This window comes from Chrysemys picta, chromosome 8, assembly GCF_011386835.1.
Source record: "Chrysemys picta bellii isolate R12L10 chromosome 8, ASM1138683v2, whole genome shotgun sequence".
Taxonomy (NCBI): Eukaryota; Metazoa; Chordata; order Testudines; family Emydidae; genus Chrysemys; species Chrysemys picta.
In genome coordinates this window covers 105,181,575-105,198,909 of record NC_088798.1, presented here as the reverse complement: position 1 = coordinate 105,198,909, position 17,335 = coordinate 105,181,575, and the positions used below count along the sequence as shown (strand labels likewise).

The window sequence follows — 17,335 nt, the reverse complement described above, 5'->3', positions numbered from 1 at the left end:
GCCCCTAGGATGTATTTCTGTCACCAATGGATGCCAATGCTCTGTTTATATTTACACCTCCTAGAAAGGTACAGTTCAATAAGGGTGTGACACCCAGGGGTGCTGGTAAGAGACTGTATTTATTTCCTGACCCAGCTCCAGGCTATAAAGGTTAATAGCCCTGTCACTTAACAGGAGTCAGTGTTTCTTATCTTACAGTGATCCAAGAATAAGCCTAGCGACCCTTGAAGGGCCCTCTTCTGAGTAAATACAAAACCAACCTGCCCACTCATGAAACCACCCTGCCATATCCGGTGCTTCTTTTCCCCATCAAGACAGCAGCGTGCAAATAGAAGCCTCCTCCTTCAGAAACTGCCTGCTCCTCTGCCTTGAATCCTTCAGCGGGGTCATCATGACATCACCGCTCGCTGTGTTTGCCCCGCCCAGCAGTCTGTTGGCGACACTGTGCACTGCCATGTGGAGGTCGGAGTTTGGTCCCCCAGGACTTTGGAGACAAACTCAAGCCAATCTTGAGTAACCCCTGGCTGATGCTCCTAAAAGCATTGGTGGCTTCCTTGCCCAGCCTTCCTTGGGTCCCAGGGAGGGGCACTGTGACATGGGGCATTTAAGAGTGCTGAAGGGGGAATAACATGGAGGAAATGGGGAAATCCAAGCGGACTTCTTCCCTCACCACCCCAGAACAGAGCAGTACGTAGAATGTAAAGTCTTAGATACACCGCTCTGTTGTTGTGACATTTCTAAATAAATCCGCCAGAACAGGCTGATTAGACAGGAGGAAGCTTTTAAGCCCCAAATATGATGATAATCAGCAATGATGGAAAGAAAGAAAATAGCTGACAGTTAAAGGAGACTGTGTGAAGATGAGGTGCGGAGGTCTGTCTAAACTGTTTCACTGATGCTTTTGTGTGCATGTGTTAGGACAATGAAGGCAAACTCAGGCTGATTTTGAGTAACCATCCCCAGGCTGACACTCCAAAAGGCACTGGTGGCTTCCTTGTCCAGCCCAGAGATGTTAGCCAAGAAAAATATACCTGATTAATCTGCCACTATAGAACATCTCGCATGCCTGAGTGATCTGAAATCCTATTCAGCCAGCAGGGAAATAAATTCAACCTGCCACATTTAAACGACTGCTCTCCAGGTTCTGGATGTGGTAGGGGCTTCGGGCATACATGTATGGCACAGCATGTGACAGGAGTCTGGCACACTAAACTTCCAGTGACAGTGTATCATTTAGCTCAGAACTACAGAGTAATTCCTGTTCAGTTCCACATTAACTCCAGGACAGTGCTGCGGCCCAGCGTAGCTGTCGTGGCTTGTGAGTCAATCAAAGAGGACCCAGCCTGGCATTGCCTTCAGCAGCAAAGGCGCAGACCGGGCACTCAGCGAAATCCCCGGCAATGGAATTGTTGCTTCTGTTGTGAAAGCTACATGAGAGAGACTTAAAGCTAGATGGGTACTCGGCACTGGCACACTGGGGAGAGCTGCTGTCTATGGATCAGGCTTCTGTGCTGTCATGTGAAGGACGCACATACATGGCAGATCTAGTCATGGGACCGGGAGCTAGGAGCTCAGTTAATTGGGTATGTCTGCTCTAGTGTTCAGCAGGGCCGGCTCCAGGCACCAGCTGAGCAAGCGGGTGCTTGGGGCGGCAGATTGTTGGAGGCGGCATTCTGCCCAATCCTAGGGCGGCACGGCCGCTTTTTGTTGTTGTTGTTGTTCCGCTCCAGCTGCCCTGTAGGGGGCGGTGGCGCGGAGGATCGGCGCGCCCTGCAGGGCAGTTCTCTTCCTTCCCTCCCCGCCGACCGGAGCGGAGCCCTCGCGGCAGGCGGCGGCGCAGCGGGAGGGGCCACGTGGCAGCGCCCCTGCTGTAACCCTGGCCGCCCCCTTCTCTCTCTCTCCCGCCCGCTCCCTCCCCCTTCCCCCCCCAGCCAGTCCCCCTGCACCCGCACTCCGGCTGCCCCGCTGGTTGTTTGTTTGTTTTTTTGCTTTGCCATTCTGGCCGCCCTGTTTTTGGGTTTTTTTTTTGCTTGGGGCGGCCAAAAAGCCAGAGCCGGCCCTGGTGTTCAGACACCCACTGGGAAACACAGCCGAGGTCCTCCTGGCTAATGGGCTCATACGTTATTTATCACACATAACACAACAGCAAATACAGATTTTTTTTTAAACTGTTTATAACTCGCTACACAGAGAATATTGCAAGAGGTGCTAGTAGATGACTCAAGGGCTTAATAGTGAGCTAAAACTCTTGCATCTCTGCGTCACTGGTTGAAATCCAGCTGAGGGCCAGAGTGCCTGAAAGTTCTTTCTGTAACTAGTCACCAGCCTGCATGAAATGAGTTTAGCATCTCAGTCCATTTCCCAGTCTCCCGGTCAAAAGCAGAATCAGGAAGTACAAAGATTCCCTCCTCCCCACCACACACCTCATGCGGGAAGGTGGAGAGGGTAACAAACTCTCTCTCTGGAGCTTCAGAAAATTAGCAGCCAGACAACTCTGGATTGCAGCAAGCAGAAAAATAAATTACCCATGGGACTAAACATCCCACTGTTGTACGTTCAGTTAGCTTGGGCTGAAATTGCACTTTTTTTTTAAATTACACATTCATTAAGGCCGAGTTCCAGTGAAATCCATCTATAACCTATGCTTTCACACTGGGAGAGCGTGTGATGTCTTCTGAGTAGTGCCGTGATAGCAGTATTATCATCATTCTGATCCCAAAGAATTCCTCCTGATTTCTCTAGGGACTTCCCCATCATTTGCACCCTCCTGTCTTCCTCACTTTAAAACGGGTGACAGCCTTAGTTGGGTGTTTTATATAGGAACTCTATTCATCTTCTCACTTACAGATAATTGGGCAAATTCTGCTCTCGGTTAATGTTCAGGCATTGCAGTACTGAGGTTGCACATGTGTGACTGAAAGCAGGAATTTGCCCTAGGAGGAATACACATAACACAGCAGATTCATATTAAATAGAAGTAAACCTCGGAGGATAACTTTCCTTTCACTGTTGGCTAGGCTTGGCAGAATTTGATTTGAATGTTTTTGTAATTTTGACGGATAATATTGATGCTTATCTTTTTTTCTATTTTTATCCATTTTAAATTTTCACAATTGCGGGAAATTATGGGGCATCAGACAACAATTATGTAATGAAAGTCAACATTGAGATTCAAAACTTGAAAGCTTTATAACCGTTAAAACACAAATTGTCAACATCACATGTCAAAATACACAGAGTAAATACCCTCAAATCAAACTCGAGTAAGTTCTGAAGCAGCATTTTTCTTACTTTGCCTATCTGTAAATTTCGATTATCACTGCTGGAAATATTTTTTCATGCACTTGTGTGCGGTAGGGTGAAATTGACATTTGCCGATAAAAATCTAGTTCTTACAAGCCATTATATTGATGCATGCCGTGTTTATGATCACACTATGTAATACCGCCTTAGGAGCCTAACTCTCACTGCCAGTCACCAGCAGGCCCACGCTGGTTTTCCTGCATCCCAGACCTCTCGCATCCATGCAAGTAGGAGGGAAAAGATTTGCTTCGCAGTGCAGATTTTATTGCAAATAAATATTAGGAGCCAAAACCTTGCCCCCATTGTGTCTGGTTTGCGCAGCTCCAGTGGCACATAGACTCAAAGTCAACTTGAGTGGCTAGCGAAGGATAGAGCTGGTATTGCTCTGTATCACTTCCCCTCTCAGAGACCCTGGGGCACAGGTATGACTGGAGAGTCCTTCTGCTCCATTGTCCCTCGGATGCTAGGCTGCTGCATTATGCTACTTCTCAGGCCTGGATTAACACCCTCCCCTAAGCTGTGTGCAGGTCACCAAATGGCCAGTCCCGAGGACCTGGTCGTCTGTTTCTCTCTGCTATGAACAGAGACTAAAGAAAAAGAGGAATGTGAGTTGCCTCCGTTGAAAGCAACCCCCAAGTGTGTCTCTCTCTTTCACACATTCACAGTCACTCCCACACCCCCTCTGCATGGCTGTTTCTTGTTTAACAAAATCCAAGACATTGTTCCCACGCAGCACTGACCGGTAGGAAATGATCATGTCGCACATATTAGATGCACATTGTACCACGTCTCTGAATTGTCCCGATATCCTGGGGCCAAGTTCTAGCTGGTGTAAATCAAAGGTTGCTCTAGTGAAGTTAATGGAGCTGATTTGCACCAGAGGAGGACCCTGGCCCTGTTTGTCTAACATGTACTACTTAGTTGTGCATTTCCCTCCACAAACACTTGCTTTGCACTAGTTTGTGCTGCTGCTGCCGCCAACTGTTATTGTTGCTCTTGGTATTAAGGATTAACAATTACCTTCCTGCTATTTAATGGGGGAAGAGGAGCGGGGTGCTGATTACATTCCTAGGCTTTTCCTCTTGGTGGGGAGAGAATTGATAGTTCTCTGCACAAGCATTCCACCATAGCTGGAGATTTGGGGATGTCGGATTTAATCGGGGGATAGCCCCAGCCACAACCGCAAACAAGCATCAAAATACGTCATCGTGGCCAAATAAATGAAAAGGACAGAAAGCAGCTGGATTGGGGACATGTCTAGATTTTGGGAGACAGCTGCTTCCTACCTCAGACCCCTGGTTATAAGAATCTTCCCTCTGTTTGTTAGCAAAAGAAAACAATCGAGTAACACAGCCGCCGGGTCAGTGCAGATGCCAGCATCTGCCGAGGGGTTCCAAAAACTGAAGCCTCAGAAAGCCTGGATAGTCCATTTTAGGAAATGGGATGCCTCAAATTCCCAACCAGCCCAGTTCATCTTCCAGTGATTTTCACCTTCAGATGTGTTCTGCTGCTTGGAACTCGTAAAGCTCAGAGCCCGTGTCTTCCCTGTGCACTAGCATTTAATCTCACAAATGATAACGCTGGTTCACTGACCCTTTTTGTTGTTAGGATTGTTTAACAGCCGTTCTGGGCCAGATTCACCTGGGATTGCAACCGTGTAAATGAAAAGAGCATTCCTTTGTCCTCTTGTCCCTGGGCCGGTACTAAAACACAGCAGACTTCCATCTTCCTGCAAACCACACTGTGATTATAGACACTGCATTCTTTATAATTTCTCTGAGATCCTTGGTCTGTTTGGATTGTCAATTCTTTGGGACAATGCCAGTCTCACGAGGTGTACTGAAGCACCTAGCACAATATGGCTCCAATGTCGGTAGGGCCTCCAGGCATTAATGTAATACGAATAAGTAATATGAATACGTTCTGTGTGATGGTGCCGATGAAACTGAAGCAGTGTCATGGTTCTATTTACTGGTCGAGCTGGTTTGGATAACCCAACAACCAACACTAGCCCCGAAGTTCACTTCTTTTTATCTTCAATAACTTTAGACTAACTGGACCATTTCCCCTGACTTGTATCTGGAGGACCCAGTGCTGTCCAAGGGGAGGTTCTGAAACAAGCCATGAAAGGGTCACTTAGGGTCGCATTTCCAAGCCCAGAGGGAAGGCGGAAATCCCAGATATCGCACAAGAAAGCCTCTCCTCGAGAGTTTCCATCTCTAGCCGCAAAAGGCTCAGGCAGAGTTCAGAAAACCACCAGACTTGCGGGGGCTTGTCTTATCTGAGCCCCCAACGCAACGTTTGCCCAGAGCAACCCTATAGGGAGCAGCTGTTGGCATAGCCCATGCTGGCAATGGTGAGCGCATGCAGCGCACACCAGCCCATTGGCTACACGGCAACACTCGGTAGCCCACTCAAGTGCTCCTTAACCTCCTGACTATTACATGCAGCAAACACAGAGGGGCTAGGAGGTTTCCTCAGGCACCTAACAGCACAAAATGCCACTGGCAATTTTGACGTGTGTCCAAAGGGAGAGAGAGAAGCTACTTTTCGGGATGCACACTAACGCTCCAGAGGGCAGGGAAACAGGTAAAGGGCTCTCTCTCTCCCCCCACCTGCCTTCCAGGTCTAGCAAACTTTAAAAAGACAGGGCTGGCGCCTCACCTGAAGTCAATGGTGCCATCCCAATTTACAGCGGCTGAGGATCTTGCCACATACAGTTTCTCTCTATTTTCACGTCCATTATCGGGCTGCGTGTTCAGCTGTGTAGAAGCTCTTTCATTTAGGAGCACCTGGCTCCACCTACCCGACTGCTCCAGACTTATCTAGCGACACGCCAAGTCACACAGTTTTGTTTACTGTTCAGGCAACTGGATGCCACGCCCGATTTATCCTCTGCTGTCCGAGCCCAGCCCTGAGATCTTATCTAGACTTCTCTCTTGATCCTCTTCACCACAATGCACCGTCCCTGGCTACAATGCAGAAGAACGTGGAGTACATTTTTCATCACTTTCGCCCTAATGCCTTCCTCTCGTGCAGAAGCAAATAATTCTGTTCCCTGACATGGATCTGTAAATGCATTTCAAATTGATTAGGCCATGGCGTATATTTTAAATGTTATGCAATGTGGTCAGTTTCGACATGTTTTAAACATGAAAGACCATTTCCCAGTGGCTAGAGCAAGGGATTGAGAATTAAGATTCTGGGTTAGTGGGCTGTAGTCCACGAAAGCTTATGCTCTAATAAATTTGTTAGTCTCTAAGGTGCCACAAGTACTCCTGTTCTTCTTTTTGGGTTCTCTTCACATCTCTGCCAGTGACTCCTCTTTGACCTTAGTCAAATCATTAAAGTTCCCTCTGCTTGAGTTTCCTTATCCTAAGAGCGGGGGGAGGGGAGGGACAGAGGAGGGTATTTAAAGGCGCCTAATGAAGCTAGATGTCCAAATCCCATTGAAATTCAATGAGCCTAACTCCCTTAAATAAATAAATAGAGATATCCCATCTCCTAGAACTGGAAGGGACCTTGAAAGGTCATTGAGTCCAGCCCCCTGCCTTCACTAGCAGGACCAAGTACTGATTTTGCCCCAGATCCCCCTTAAGGATTGAACTCACAACGCTGGGTTTAGCAAGCCAATGCTCAAACCACTGAGCTATCCCTCCCCCCTTTGAAATACCAGCCATGATATTGTTTCCAAATACAGGTAATATCTGTTGGTGAAAGAATTAAAGACCATCTCTGGGGAGCTCAAAAGCGTGTCTCTTTCACCCACAGAAGTTGATCCAATAAAAGATATTACCTCCCCCACCTTGTCTCAGCGATAACATGTCAATTTGCACATACCCTCCCTTCACAGAGCTGCGGTGAGAATTAATGTTTGCAAAGTGTGCCGGGAGGAAGGTGCTCAGATACTAGGGGGATCGGCGCCATAAAGGTATCTAGCTAAATTCAATTATTTCTAAGAATTATGATTAGATTAGGCAAACTATGGTTGGATTTTGCACGTGAATGATTGCAGCAAGCCTATGAGAAAAGATATTTTTGCATGTGAGCTGAGGCCAGGCAACTTGTTTCATTTGTGGCTTAAAGCTGAAAAGGATCTGAATCACGGCATCCATTCAAAGCTAGTGTAGTCATTCATTTGCAATAGATTAAAGCCTCCTTCTGTACATATACACAACCAAGGCTGCTTTATTAGCTATCAGTTTTCCTCTATGTTCAATCTCTCTGTTCCGTCATCTCATTTTTAAAGTACAGTAAATTCCAATGGAACTAGAAGGGGTTTTTTTAATAATCTTTTTATACTTAAAAAAACCCTATTAGACTCGTATTGCATTTTTCTCCCTGTATTCTCCCCAAAGCCCACGGTTAATGAGAAGAAATCAGTTTATTGCACTAGCTGGCACCTCTGTGCTGAAATGGCAGGATTCTTTGGTTACCGAGCCATTTGCTGCTTAATTGAAATTTTTTCTCCAGACTAATTTCCATGCAGAGGCTCTTTTTGAATGCAGATGTATAGTCCAGGATTGATCACCCCCCTCCATACACACTTTTTCTCCTGAGTTTGCAAATTAAGGATACAATTTTTTTTTTAAAGCAACCCATCCCGTTGTCCAATCTCATCTGAAACCTTGGTTTGGGGTGGGGCTATTTGCTAGATCAGACATGGGAATCAGGGTCAGACAATTTAGTCTGAAATAGACCTCTACCCCGATATAACATGAATTCGGATATAAGGCGGTAAAGCAGCGCTCCGGGGGGGCGGGGCTGATGCTCCGGCGGATCAAAGCAAGTTCAATATAATGCGGTTTCACCTATAACGCGGTAAGATTTTTTGGCTCCCGAGGACAGCGTTATATCAAGGTAGAGGTGTATATGAAAACTAGATCTACTCTATTGTATAATTTATAGCTCAGATTAGATTTAGATTGAGAGAGGATTAAAGCATAGAGGCTGTAAAGGAGCAGAGTAGATAAACAACCTCCTAATTTCATATTCCAGATCACTTCTGGTCATAAATTTTCTCCCCCGTCGGCAGACCAACATCTTTACTGCTGAAATAGAACAAAAACAAATTTAAGGTAAAAAAACCCAGCCATTGCAATTTGCAGAAAATTATCCATTAATAATCTTCTGGAGATCAAACATTGTGTTCATGAAGGTTAAAGGCCTAGAAACTGAAACCCTGCTCTTAATTATTTGCCAGCCATTAGAGACAAGAGTCAATGCAATGCTATCTCCCCTTATGCACAGGCATATTATATGCACCTTAAATCACCAGTGTCCCCTGACCCATCAGGATATATAGCATGTTGTTTTAGATGTTAGTAAATCTCCATTTTGTTCTGGGTAATGATAGTAAATTAACCTCACGCCATGCCAATCTAAGAGTTTTGGTTTTGGAGAGAGCAGTCCAAAGATGGTTTGTGCTGTAACCATTTAACCCCTGGTCAGTGTGGGCTTGGTGCCGCCCCACCATGCCCAGTCCTCAGAGGATTTGCATCTGTGACAGCCCACAGAGCCAGAACTGGCTCATTACCTCAGGCTGCAGAGACTCATACTTTTAGCTCTGGAGGTCCCAGGTCTAATCCCCAGTGTAACAACCAAGATGGCAGCCACCATGCCATCAATATTAGCATCTGGTAACGTCAATTACCGAGCAGGAGGAAATGGAGACGATGTTCACAGAGACTTCCAAGCACCATTCCAAGGGGCGTTCAAACATCAGATGAAGAGCCCAATCTAATACTTCATAGAGTCCAGGGCCAGGAGGGACCATGGTGATCATCTAGTGTGACCTCCTGCAGGACATAGGCCCTAGGACATCCCCGAATTAATTCTCTTTGAACTAGAGCAGCCCTTTCAGAAAAACATCCGAACTTGATTTCAAAATTGCCTGTGATGGAGAACCCACCATGACCCTTGGTCAATTGTTCCATTGGTGAATTACCCTCACTCAGTTGGAGTAAATGTTGAGGAGTCCCCTGAGCGTAGAGAAAAATCATGCTCCCTCTATAAATATATCATAAAATAACAGTAACTCCCAACCTCTGTCTACATCCTGACCCTGGAAAACAGTCAGATTTGCACAGGACACAACTACTACCACAGTCCTTTCCCTTCACCAGACAAGTGACAACTGCCTCCCATCAGTGCCCCCCTCTCACTAATAATCCAGTAGGAGGTGCCTTACCGCCACATTTATCTTACTATGGGGTCAAATTCAGCCCTACGCAGAGGGTCAGCACAAAACCCAGACACCCATTGAGCTCTACTTGGGGCATTTAAGGGGCACGTTGGTCTAGTACTGGCCATCTGCATGGGGGTAAATTTCATTCATTACTCTCAGAGTCCCAACCTGTGTCCTCATTTGGAAAGCAGGATTCTCTGATGAACACGCAACTCTTCCCGCATCAGGACCAGCCAGGTGCACCACATTTCCTCCCCACTGCCATGAAAACAGACACCCCACAATGTCAAAATACAGAACTCAAGGATATACTGTGCACGGGAATACAGGGCACATTACGGCAGCATCTAGGATGATATATTAGCTCATTTCTATCTTGGAAATTAAATCTTACTGCAAACTTGAAAGTGTAGATTCTAAGGTTTATTCCCTCTGGGTGAAATCCGTCCCTGTGTGGATAGCAGTAACAAGGGGTAGGCCCCACTTAAGCCCTACCCTGAGGACTTCAGTAGGATTTCAGTGGTATACAGCTCTTGAAGGTTTAAATGGAGTTAACTGGTGCATAGGCCTTGGGTAGGCCTCTTCTCAGGGGTGAATTTCACCCCTTATGGGACAACTGATGACTTCACTTATTCCATCCTAGCAAATCACCAAGTTGTCCATGAGTGGCCTCATCCAAGGCCTATGCACCAGTTAACGCCACTTCAGCCTTCCAGACCGGCACACCACTTAAATCTCAATAAGACTGTGGTCCTTGCCTTCCCCACCCTCAAAGTCCTATCTGACGAGGCGTATCATTCCATTGTTAGACTCTGCCATGCTCCAGGCCCCTGGCAGTGAAAGACCATGGGGCTGTCTCAAACCCAGATCCCTGCATTGCAGAGAACTTCATCTGCATTGGCCAGAAAGTGTGGAAGAAAACAAAGTCCCTTCCCCTACCACCCCAGAGTTCTTCATGAACTATGAAGCCATGCAACACCTATTCAAGCCAATGAGAGTCGTGCAGCTCAAATCTCCCCTGAGAACGTCAGAGCACTGTACGTGCTATTTGCTATGTAATTACATGGTAATATGGTGGCCTGTAATAAAACTAGGCTAATCTCCAAGTGTGTTTTCCCACTGGGGTTCGGTGCTGGAGGTCACACTTCTGATTTAGTCAGATGCCAAGGGTCCGTACCTATATTAGCAAAAGGATTTTGTTCATTCGTCATCTCGCTGGTACTTGGGATTCTATATTCAGAGATGTTTGGGCTTGGCAAACAAATTAGCAGGGACCAGCCTCATTAAGAATCCACAGAGATATCTGGCCTATCTTGCAGTGGGAACGAGGCACTGACTGCTCTGCCTACAGATCCCCAGCCCTGCACAACATGGGACACAGTCTCTATAAATGCTACAGACTAAACCTTTCCTTTCTTTTCAATCACTCAGCCTGGCAGCTTCCAAAGAAGCCGAAGCAGCAGCACGGTCTACTTCCAAACCCATGTCCCCCTCGGATTTCCTGGATAAGTTGATGGGCAGAACCTCAGGATACGATGCCAGAATCAGACCAAATTTTAAAGGTAGGCACAACCCAGCTATTTTATTTTGTTTGTTTCAGGACAAAGTTTACATGCAACCCCATGAATGTCTTCCCAGTTGAAAATGAAGTACAAATACTTCCTATGTACATCTTCCATCCTGTGGGACCCCCCAAAAGCCTTTTACTAACTTGTTATAGCACCGTATATAAAGGAATCAGTTCATTTGCAACTGAAGTGCAGCTACCTCTGGAGTGGAATGTAATGGCTTTTCAGCGGTACACTCAGCAACACTGAACACCAGGTAAAGGTAGAGCACAGAGATGAAAATTACACCCAATTGAAACTGCAGAGGAGATCTAGGTGGGCAGAATATAACTCCCTAGATCATGGGGTCATAACCAAGCTACCCATCCCCATATTACTGAACAAGAAAGAGGGCCTGTCTAGATGCCAGCTAGATTGGAGCAGAGGGCCCAGGAATGGAAACAGGGTCTCTTTATAGAAAGGGCTATGAACCAGGGTGTTGGAATATATATGGTGAATGGATATGAAATGACAATGTTATTTCAAAAGCGGTGAAGCTATAAGAGAGTTACATGTAACGTCCTAAATGAGTGCTGATGGAAGCCTTTAGCCCATGCTTCCCCGTCATGCATGTCAAGTATCATACATGTCATATCTGCCACAATACAGGCTCGCGGGGCTCACGCTACCGGGCTAACAGCAGCAGTGCTGACGTTCAGGCTTGGTATGGAGCCTAGGCTCTGAAACCCAGCAAAGAGGGCAGGTCTCAGAATCAGGGCTCTAGCCTGAACAGGAATGTCTACGCACCGAGTTTTAGCCCCATAGCACAAGCTCTGCCAGACCGAAGCTGCTACAGGTGTTTTTTGCAGTGTAAACAAACCCAGACAGTCTGTCTGAACAAGGCTCAGAGGGAGCCTTAAATACCTCTAAAAACAACTTCAATGTTGCAGTTTGTAAGCCCAATAGCCTGGGGTTTTCCGGGGCTAGGAATGACAGCTGGGCCCATTGGGAAGCTGGAAATCTCCCTTTCCAAGGGGATAAAGTCCTGCTTCTAGGTCTGTAGGATACAAGATTGCAGCCATTAACGTCAGGATGTTTTTATGAAGAGAAAAGTCATCCGTGATGCAAGACCTCATCCCTCCTGTCTTGGCGCAAGGTTTTTTATTGTTAGGGTGAGGAAGGAGCAATTCCACATCAGGGGAAATAAGGAACGCTTTCCTGTGGCAGGATGGTTTTTTGAAAGGGAGCTATTTGAAGATGCAGAGGGGCCTGGCAAATTAGACTAAATCCCAGGGCAGCATGTGGGGCAGTGAAAAGAGCAGGGAAATGTAGCTTGATCACAGGACTCCCCTTTATCGCATGGATGGCCATAGCCCCCTATGTGCAGTGGGGGGCTGGCAGGAAGGGGGGCGGTATTAGAGGCATTGTGAGGTATACACGCACTTCTGTGAACGGTGTCCTGGACTTCCCAAAGGCTCAGAATGGTCAGGACCTTGGTCACTCGGCTTATCTAAAAGATGGCACCAGCAATGTAGGCATCTCATCCTCCTAAACCACCAGTCTATACTCAGCTATTAGTTCAGTGCTGAACCACAGAGAGGAGCGCCACCTACTGCTTGTGATAAGCACTGAGGTTTAGAGCAGGTAAATGCAGGACAGGACATTCCCTCTGAGAGGCTGGAGTAATCACACAGGCCTGTCGTTGCATTTGATTTAGTGTCACATCCGCCTGTGTGGTTGGTTGATTTCATTTATTCCCGTCCTTCTTTGTTATTTGGGATATTCAGACACAAACAGGTTCTTTGCAGCTTAAGATTTCATCGGTTCCAGTCTCTTACACCTCACCTGCAATCACCCTGCTCTGGCTGTAGCATTATAGCGGTGGAAATGCACTGGCAGAGCGCTGCGATTTCAAGTGGAGAAGCAGGAGCGGGAGCAGATTAAGGGCCTGATTCTCATTTAAACAAGGGCCCGTTTACGCTGGCCGTGCAAGTGGAAATGCAATTTATACTGTGCAAAGGGCGTAAAAAGACCTTAATGCAAATAAGAATCAGGCCCTAACTGTTAAACAGGAAAGATCTTGTTTCCAGACAACCTTATAGAGTGGGTCAGTGTTATAGCGAACCCTGTCCCATCAAACCTTTGAGCATCCACCCACGCAAACTATGGTTCCCCAGATGCCAGCTGAGTTGGGCTCTCAAACAGTGTGGCAGCCAACACCAGGGAAGTCTTTATTAGGCTTTGTCCTAACAGATAGAGACGAACGGATCATAGAACTAAAAATGAATGGTAGCTTAGGTACAAGTAAACGTGACTTGATCACATTTATAATGTGCAAGCAGAATAAAGTCCAGACCAGTAATATATATGCACTTGGTGCTTTAATAGGGCCAATTTCACAAAGCCAATTATGAGTCAAATGAGCTGGGAGGAAGAATTTAATCAGAAAAAAAAAGAATGACAATTGGGAATAATTTAAGAACACCTTATTAGTTGCCCAAAAAGCCACATTCAAGGAAAAAGGCTGTACTGATTAAAAAAACAACTTGGCTTAGAAGGGAAGTGAAGGAAGCTATAAAAATAAAAAATAATAGATAACAAATGGAAGAAAGGGGAAATTGATAGTCATAAATATAAATCCGAAATGGGAATTGTAGAAAATTGATAGGGGAAGCCAAGGGACACATGGAGAAGTCTATGGCCAGCAGAGTTAAGGACAATGAGTTTTTTTTAAATGTATCAGGAACAAAAAGAATCCTGACAATGGTATTGGTCCATTACTAGATGGAAATGTTAGAATTACCAATAATAATGCAGAAAAGGCAGAAGTGTTCAGTAAGTATTTCTGTTCTGGATTTGGGAACAAAAACAGATAATATAGCCTCATCACATGGCGATAACATTCTTTCCGTTCCACTTAATATCTCTGGAGGTTGTTAAACAGAAGCTACTAAAATTAAATATTTTTAAATTAGTTGGTCCACACAACTTACATCGAAGACTTTTAAAAGAGCTGTCTGAGGAGCAGGCTAGACTGTTAATGTTGATTTTCAACAAATCTTGGAGCACTGGGGAAGTTCCAGAAGACTAGTGGAAGAAAAATTGGGGGAGTGGTAAATGATGAAGAGGACAGGTCATTGATTCAGAGTGATCTGGATCGCTTGGTGAATGGGGCACAAGCAAACAATATGCATTTTAATACAGTTAAATGTAAATGTATACAGCTAGGAACAAAGAATGTCGGCCACACTTACAGGATGAGGGACTCTATCCTGGGAAGCAGGGACTCTGAAAAAGATTTTGGGGTCTTGGTGATATAATCAGCTCAACATGAGCTCCCAGTGTGATGTAGTGGCCATAAGAGTTAATGCAATCCTTGGATGCATTAACGGGGGAATCTCCAGTAGGAATAGAGAGGTTATTTTACCTCTGTATTGGGCACTGGTGCAAATGCTGGAATCCTGTGTCCAGTTCCGGTGTCCACAATTCAAGAAGGATGTTGATAAATTGGAGAGGGTTCAGAGAAGAGCCATGAGAATGATTAAAAGATCAGAAAACATGTCTGATCGGGATAGACTCGAGGAGCTCAATCAATTTAGCTTAACAAAGAGAAGGTTAAGGGGTGACTTGGTTACAATCTATAATTATCTACATGGGGAACAAATATGTAATAACGGGCTCTTCAATCTAGCAGAGAAAGGTATGGCATGATCCAATGGCTGAAAGTTGAAGCTAGACAAATTCGGACTAGAAATAAGATGTCCATTTTTAATGATGAGAGTAATTAACCATTGAAACAATTTACCAAGGGTCCTGGTGGATTCTCCATCACTGACCATTTTTAAATCAAGATTGGATGTTTTTCTAACTGCTCTGCTCTGGGGATTATTTTGGGGAAGGTCTATAGCAGGTGTTATAAAGGAGATCAGACTAGAGGATCGCAATGGTCCCTATGAATTTGCAGCTGCTGCTTCCGTGAAGCCAATTTGTGACATGACTTGAGGGATTGTGCGGGGACATCATGACCTAGGGGAATGATCTGTTCTGTGCGTCCTGTGGCAACACAAGTGGCTATTCAAAAGCAAACTGTCCTGTACTGTAGCATCTTCCGCTCCCTGCTGTGCTGGAGCCCTCATCGACTGCAGGGCCTGAATCCCAAGGACCCTGCCTCAACCTGAGAAATGCGGGAAATGGGCACTGACATTGCTATTCAGTTATGTTCCTCGAGCGTAGGATTTTGTCTCCTCTGCGTTGCATGCAGCACCATGCACAATACTGATGCTCAGCAAACAATAATCACCCTCTTCCCCTGAATGAGCCTAGTAAGAACGACACCCGGGTAATAAAGTATGAAAATAGGATTCGGGACCAGAATGGTCTCCCAGCAGCAGGTTCCGCAAATCTTCATTACAAGGTGCCAATGAACTCTCAGGAATAATTCAGCTGAGCCCGGTGCTCAGATACAAAGGTGGGGAACGTGGGAGAAATGGTTGGACAGATGGATGCCACCAGCCCAGTGGGTGACAGCCTGGGACCCTAGCCTCCTGTCTGATAAAAGCAGGGCCACTCCGCTGACTCCCTGGTTCCAATCTACTGGCTACCTTTTCATAAGCTCAAGAAGGGTCGCTTTCCTGCCCCCATTGAAGCCAAGGGGAGCTTTGCTCATAGACTTAAGGAGAAACAGTGTTAGATACTAAGAGACCCACTTCACCTACAATTCCAAATTGTAGCATTTTACACCCACTTTGCACTGGTGCAAGTATTCCCCAAGGTCCTGGGAAATGGTGAATTGGTCCATACATTATGGGATTTGTTAGATTTTTTTCTTCTAAACGTCTTTTCTAAGGGCTTGTCTACACATGAAAGTTCATTCGGATTAAGGGAGGGTGTTTGAATTTAAAGAAGAATAGTTATTCCTACTTCATGCCCTGTGTGGATGCGCTCATTCTGAAGTAAGGCATTCTTAGAGATGGGGGGCAATTTCAGCAGATAGTTAACTTTTCATTTGAAAAGACATTATGTTTCAAAATGTGGGGGGGGGGTTAAATCACCCAAAAAATTCACATAAAAAGTGGAAAAAGAAAACCACAAAAAGTAATTGGAAAAAAAAAAGTCATTTCATGTAAAAAAAAAATAATAAAACCCTTTGTTTTGGGCTGAGCAAAATATTTCCTTCAACTCAATAAAACGTTTGATTTTTTTCAATTTGGTTGGGGGGAAAAAAAAACCAAAATCAGTTTTCTGTTTCCACGGAGCCAAAGATTTTTCCTGATTTTTTGGTTTGGCCCCCAAACAGAAAAAATCAGTTATTCACTCATCACAATAAATATTCCTGAATAGCTCTTACAGTGACTATTGTTCATTTCTAAACTCTCCTTTCCAGGTTCTTTGTCCTTGACTGTCCCCCCAGACAAACCAGGACCTGCAATCGCAAAGCCACTGTCTGTTAGATTCTAATTTCTGTTGCTTATTTTTGTCCCTTACCATCAGGTCTTTTTTTCTCTCCAGGAATAATTGGTCTGTGATAATGCAAAACTCCTACAAGCAATTAATCATTGCAATAACTCCTGCAGTCCAGTTGCAAGCACTAGGCTCTGTCCCAGGGTTTCACATTCAGATGCTCGCATTAAGAACATCCCCGGGGTGACCAGCAAAAGGCAACACCTTCCGTAATACCAGTGAAGCAACACAGGGTTAAAAAATGCTTCACTGGAACTTCTTACCACCATGTTGCACAGACAAAAGAAATTAAACTTTAATATTTAATGAAATATATACATTATCCTTCTGCTGAAGGCTGCTGTATTGTAATTTTATTCGGGATAATTTAATTTCAGATTTATTTCAATGAACTACACCTTCCCCATGGGGGCAGTTTACTAGCTTAGTCTCCCACACATAAATCAGTATCCAATTTATATGGAAGTCACAGCCGCAGCTTTGCAGAGCTTGGGGTTGTAGCTCTCTGAGCACGTCATTTAAATTAACTGGCAGTAACTCATAAAGGCACTTTAATGGTTTCGATTGAAAATAATATCAAGACTGTGCCGGATCGATCGTTGGGGAGGTTAAGAGTAAAAAAGGGGGAAGATTATGGAGGAGCCACATACAGTTTGGACATCTCCTTGAAGTCACACTTCCATCTTGAGAATAGGAAGCAGCATCTGCGTTTTGTTTGAATTTGGGGGAATAAAGTTAGTATCCAGGAAGGTTAGAGTCTGATAGTGCTAGTTAGATCCATCCATCCATCCATTGCCCTCTTTCCCCCACAGCCTTGCCTCTGTCATGAACTGCAGTA

General features: G+C 45.3%; 1 protein-coding gene across 2 annotated transcripts in view; it reads left to right on the top strand.

Annotated features, from left to right (window-relative positions):
- Positions 1-17,335, top strand: part of GLRA1 (glycine receptor alpha 1) — a 67,839-nt gene that overhangs the window by 13,679 nt on the left and 36,825 nt on the right. For both annotated transcript variants that reach the window (XM_008166486.4, XM_065555112.1), the window contains exon 2: positions 10,922-11,052. In XM_008166486.4, the coding sequence (XP_008164708.1) occupies positions 10,922-11,052 (131 nt within the window). The remainder of the gene's footprint in view (positions 1-10,921; positions 11,053-17,335) is intronic.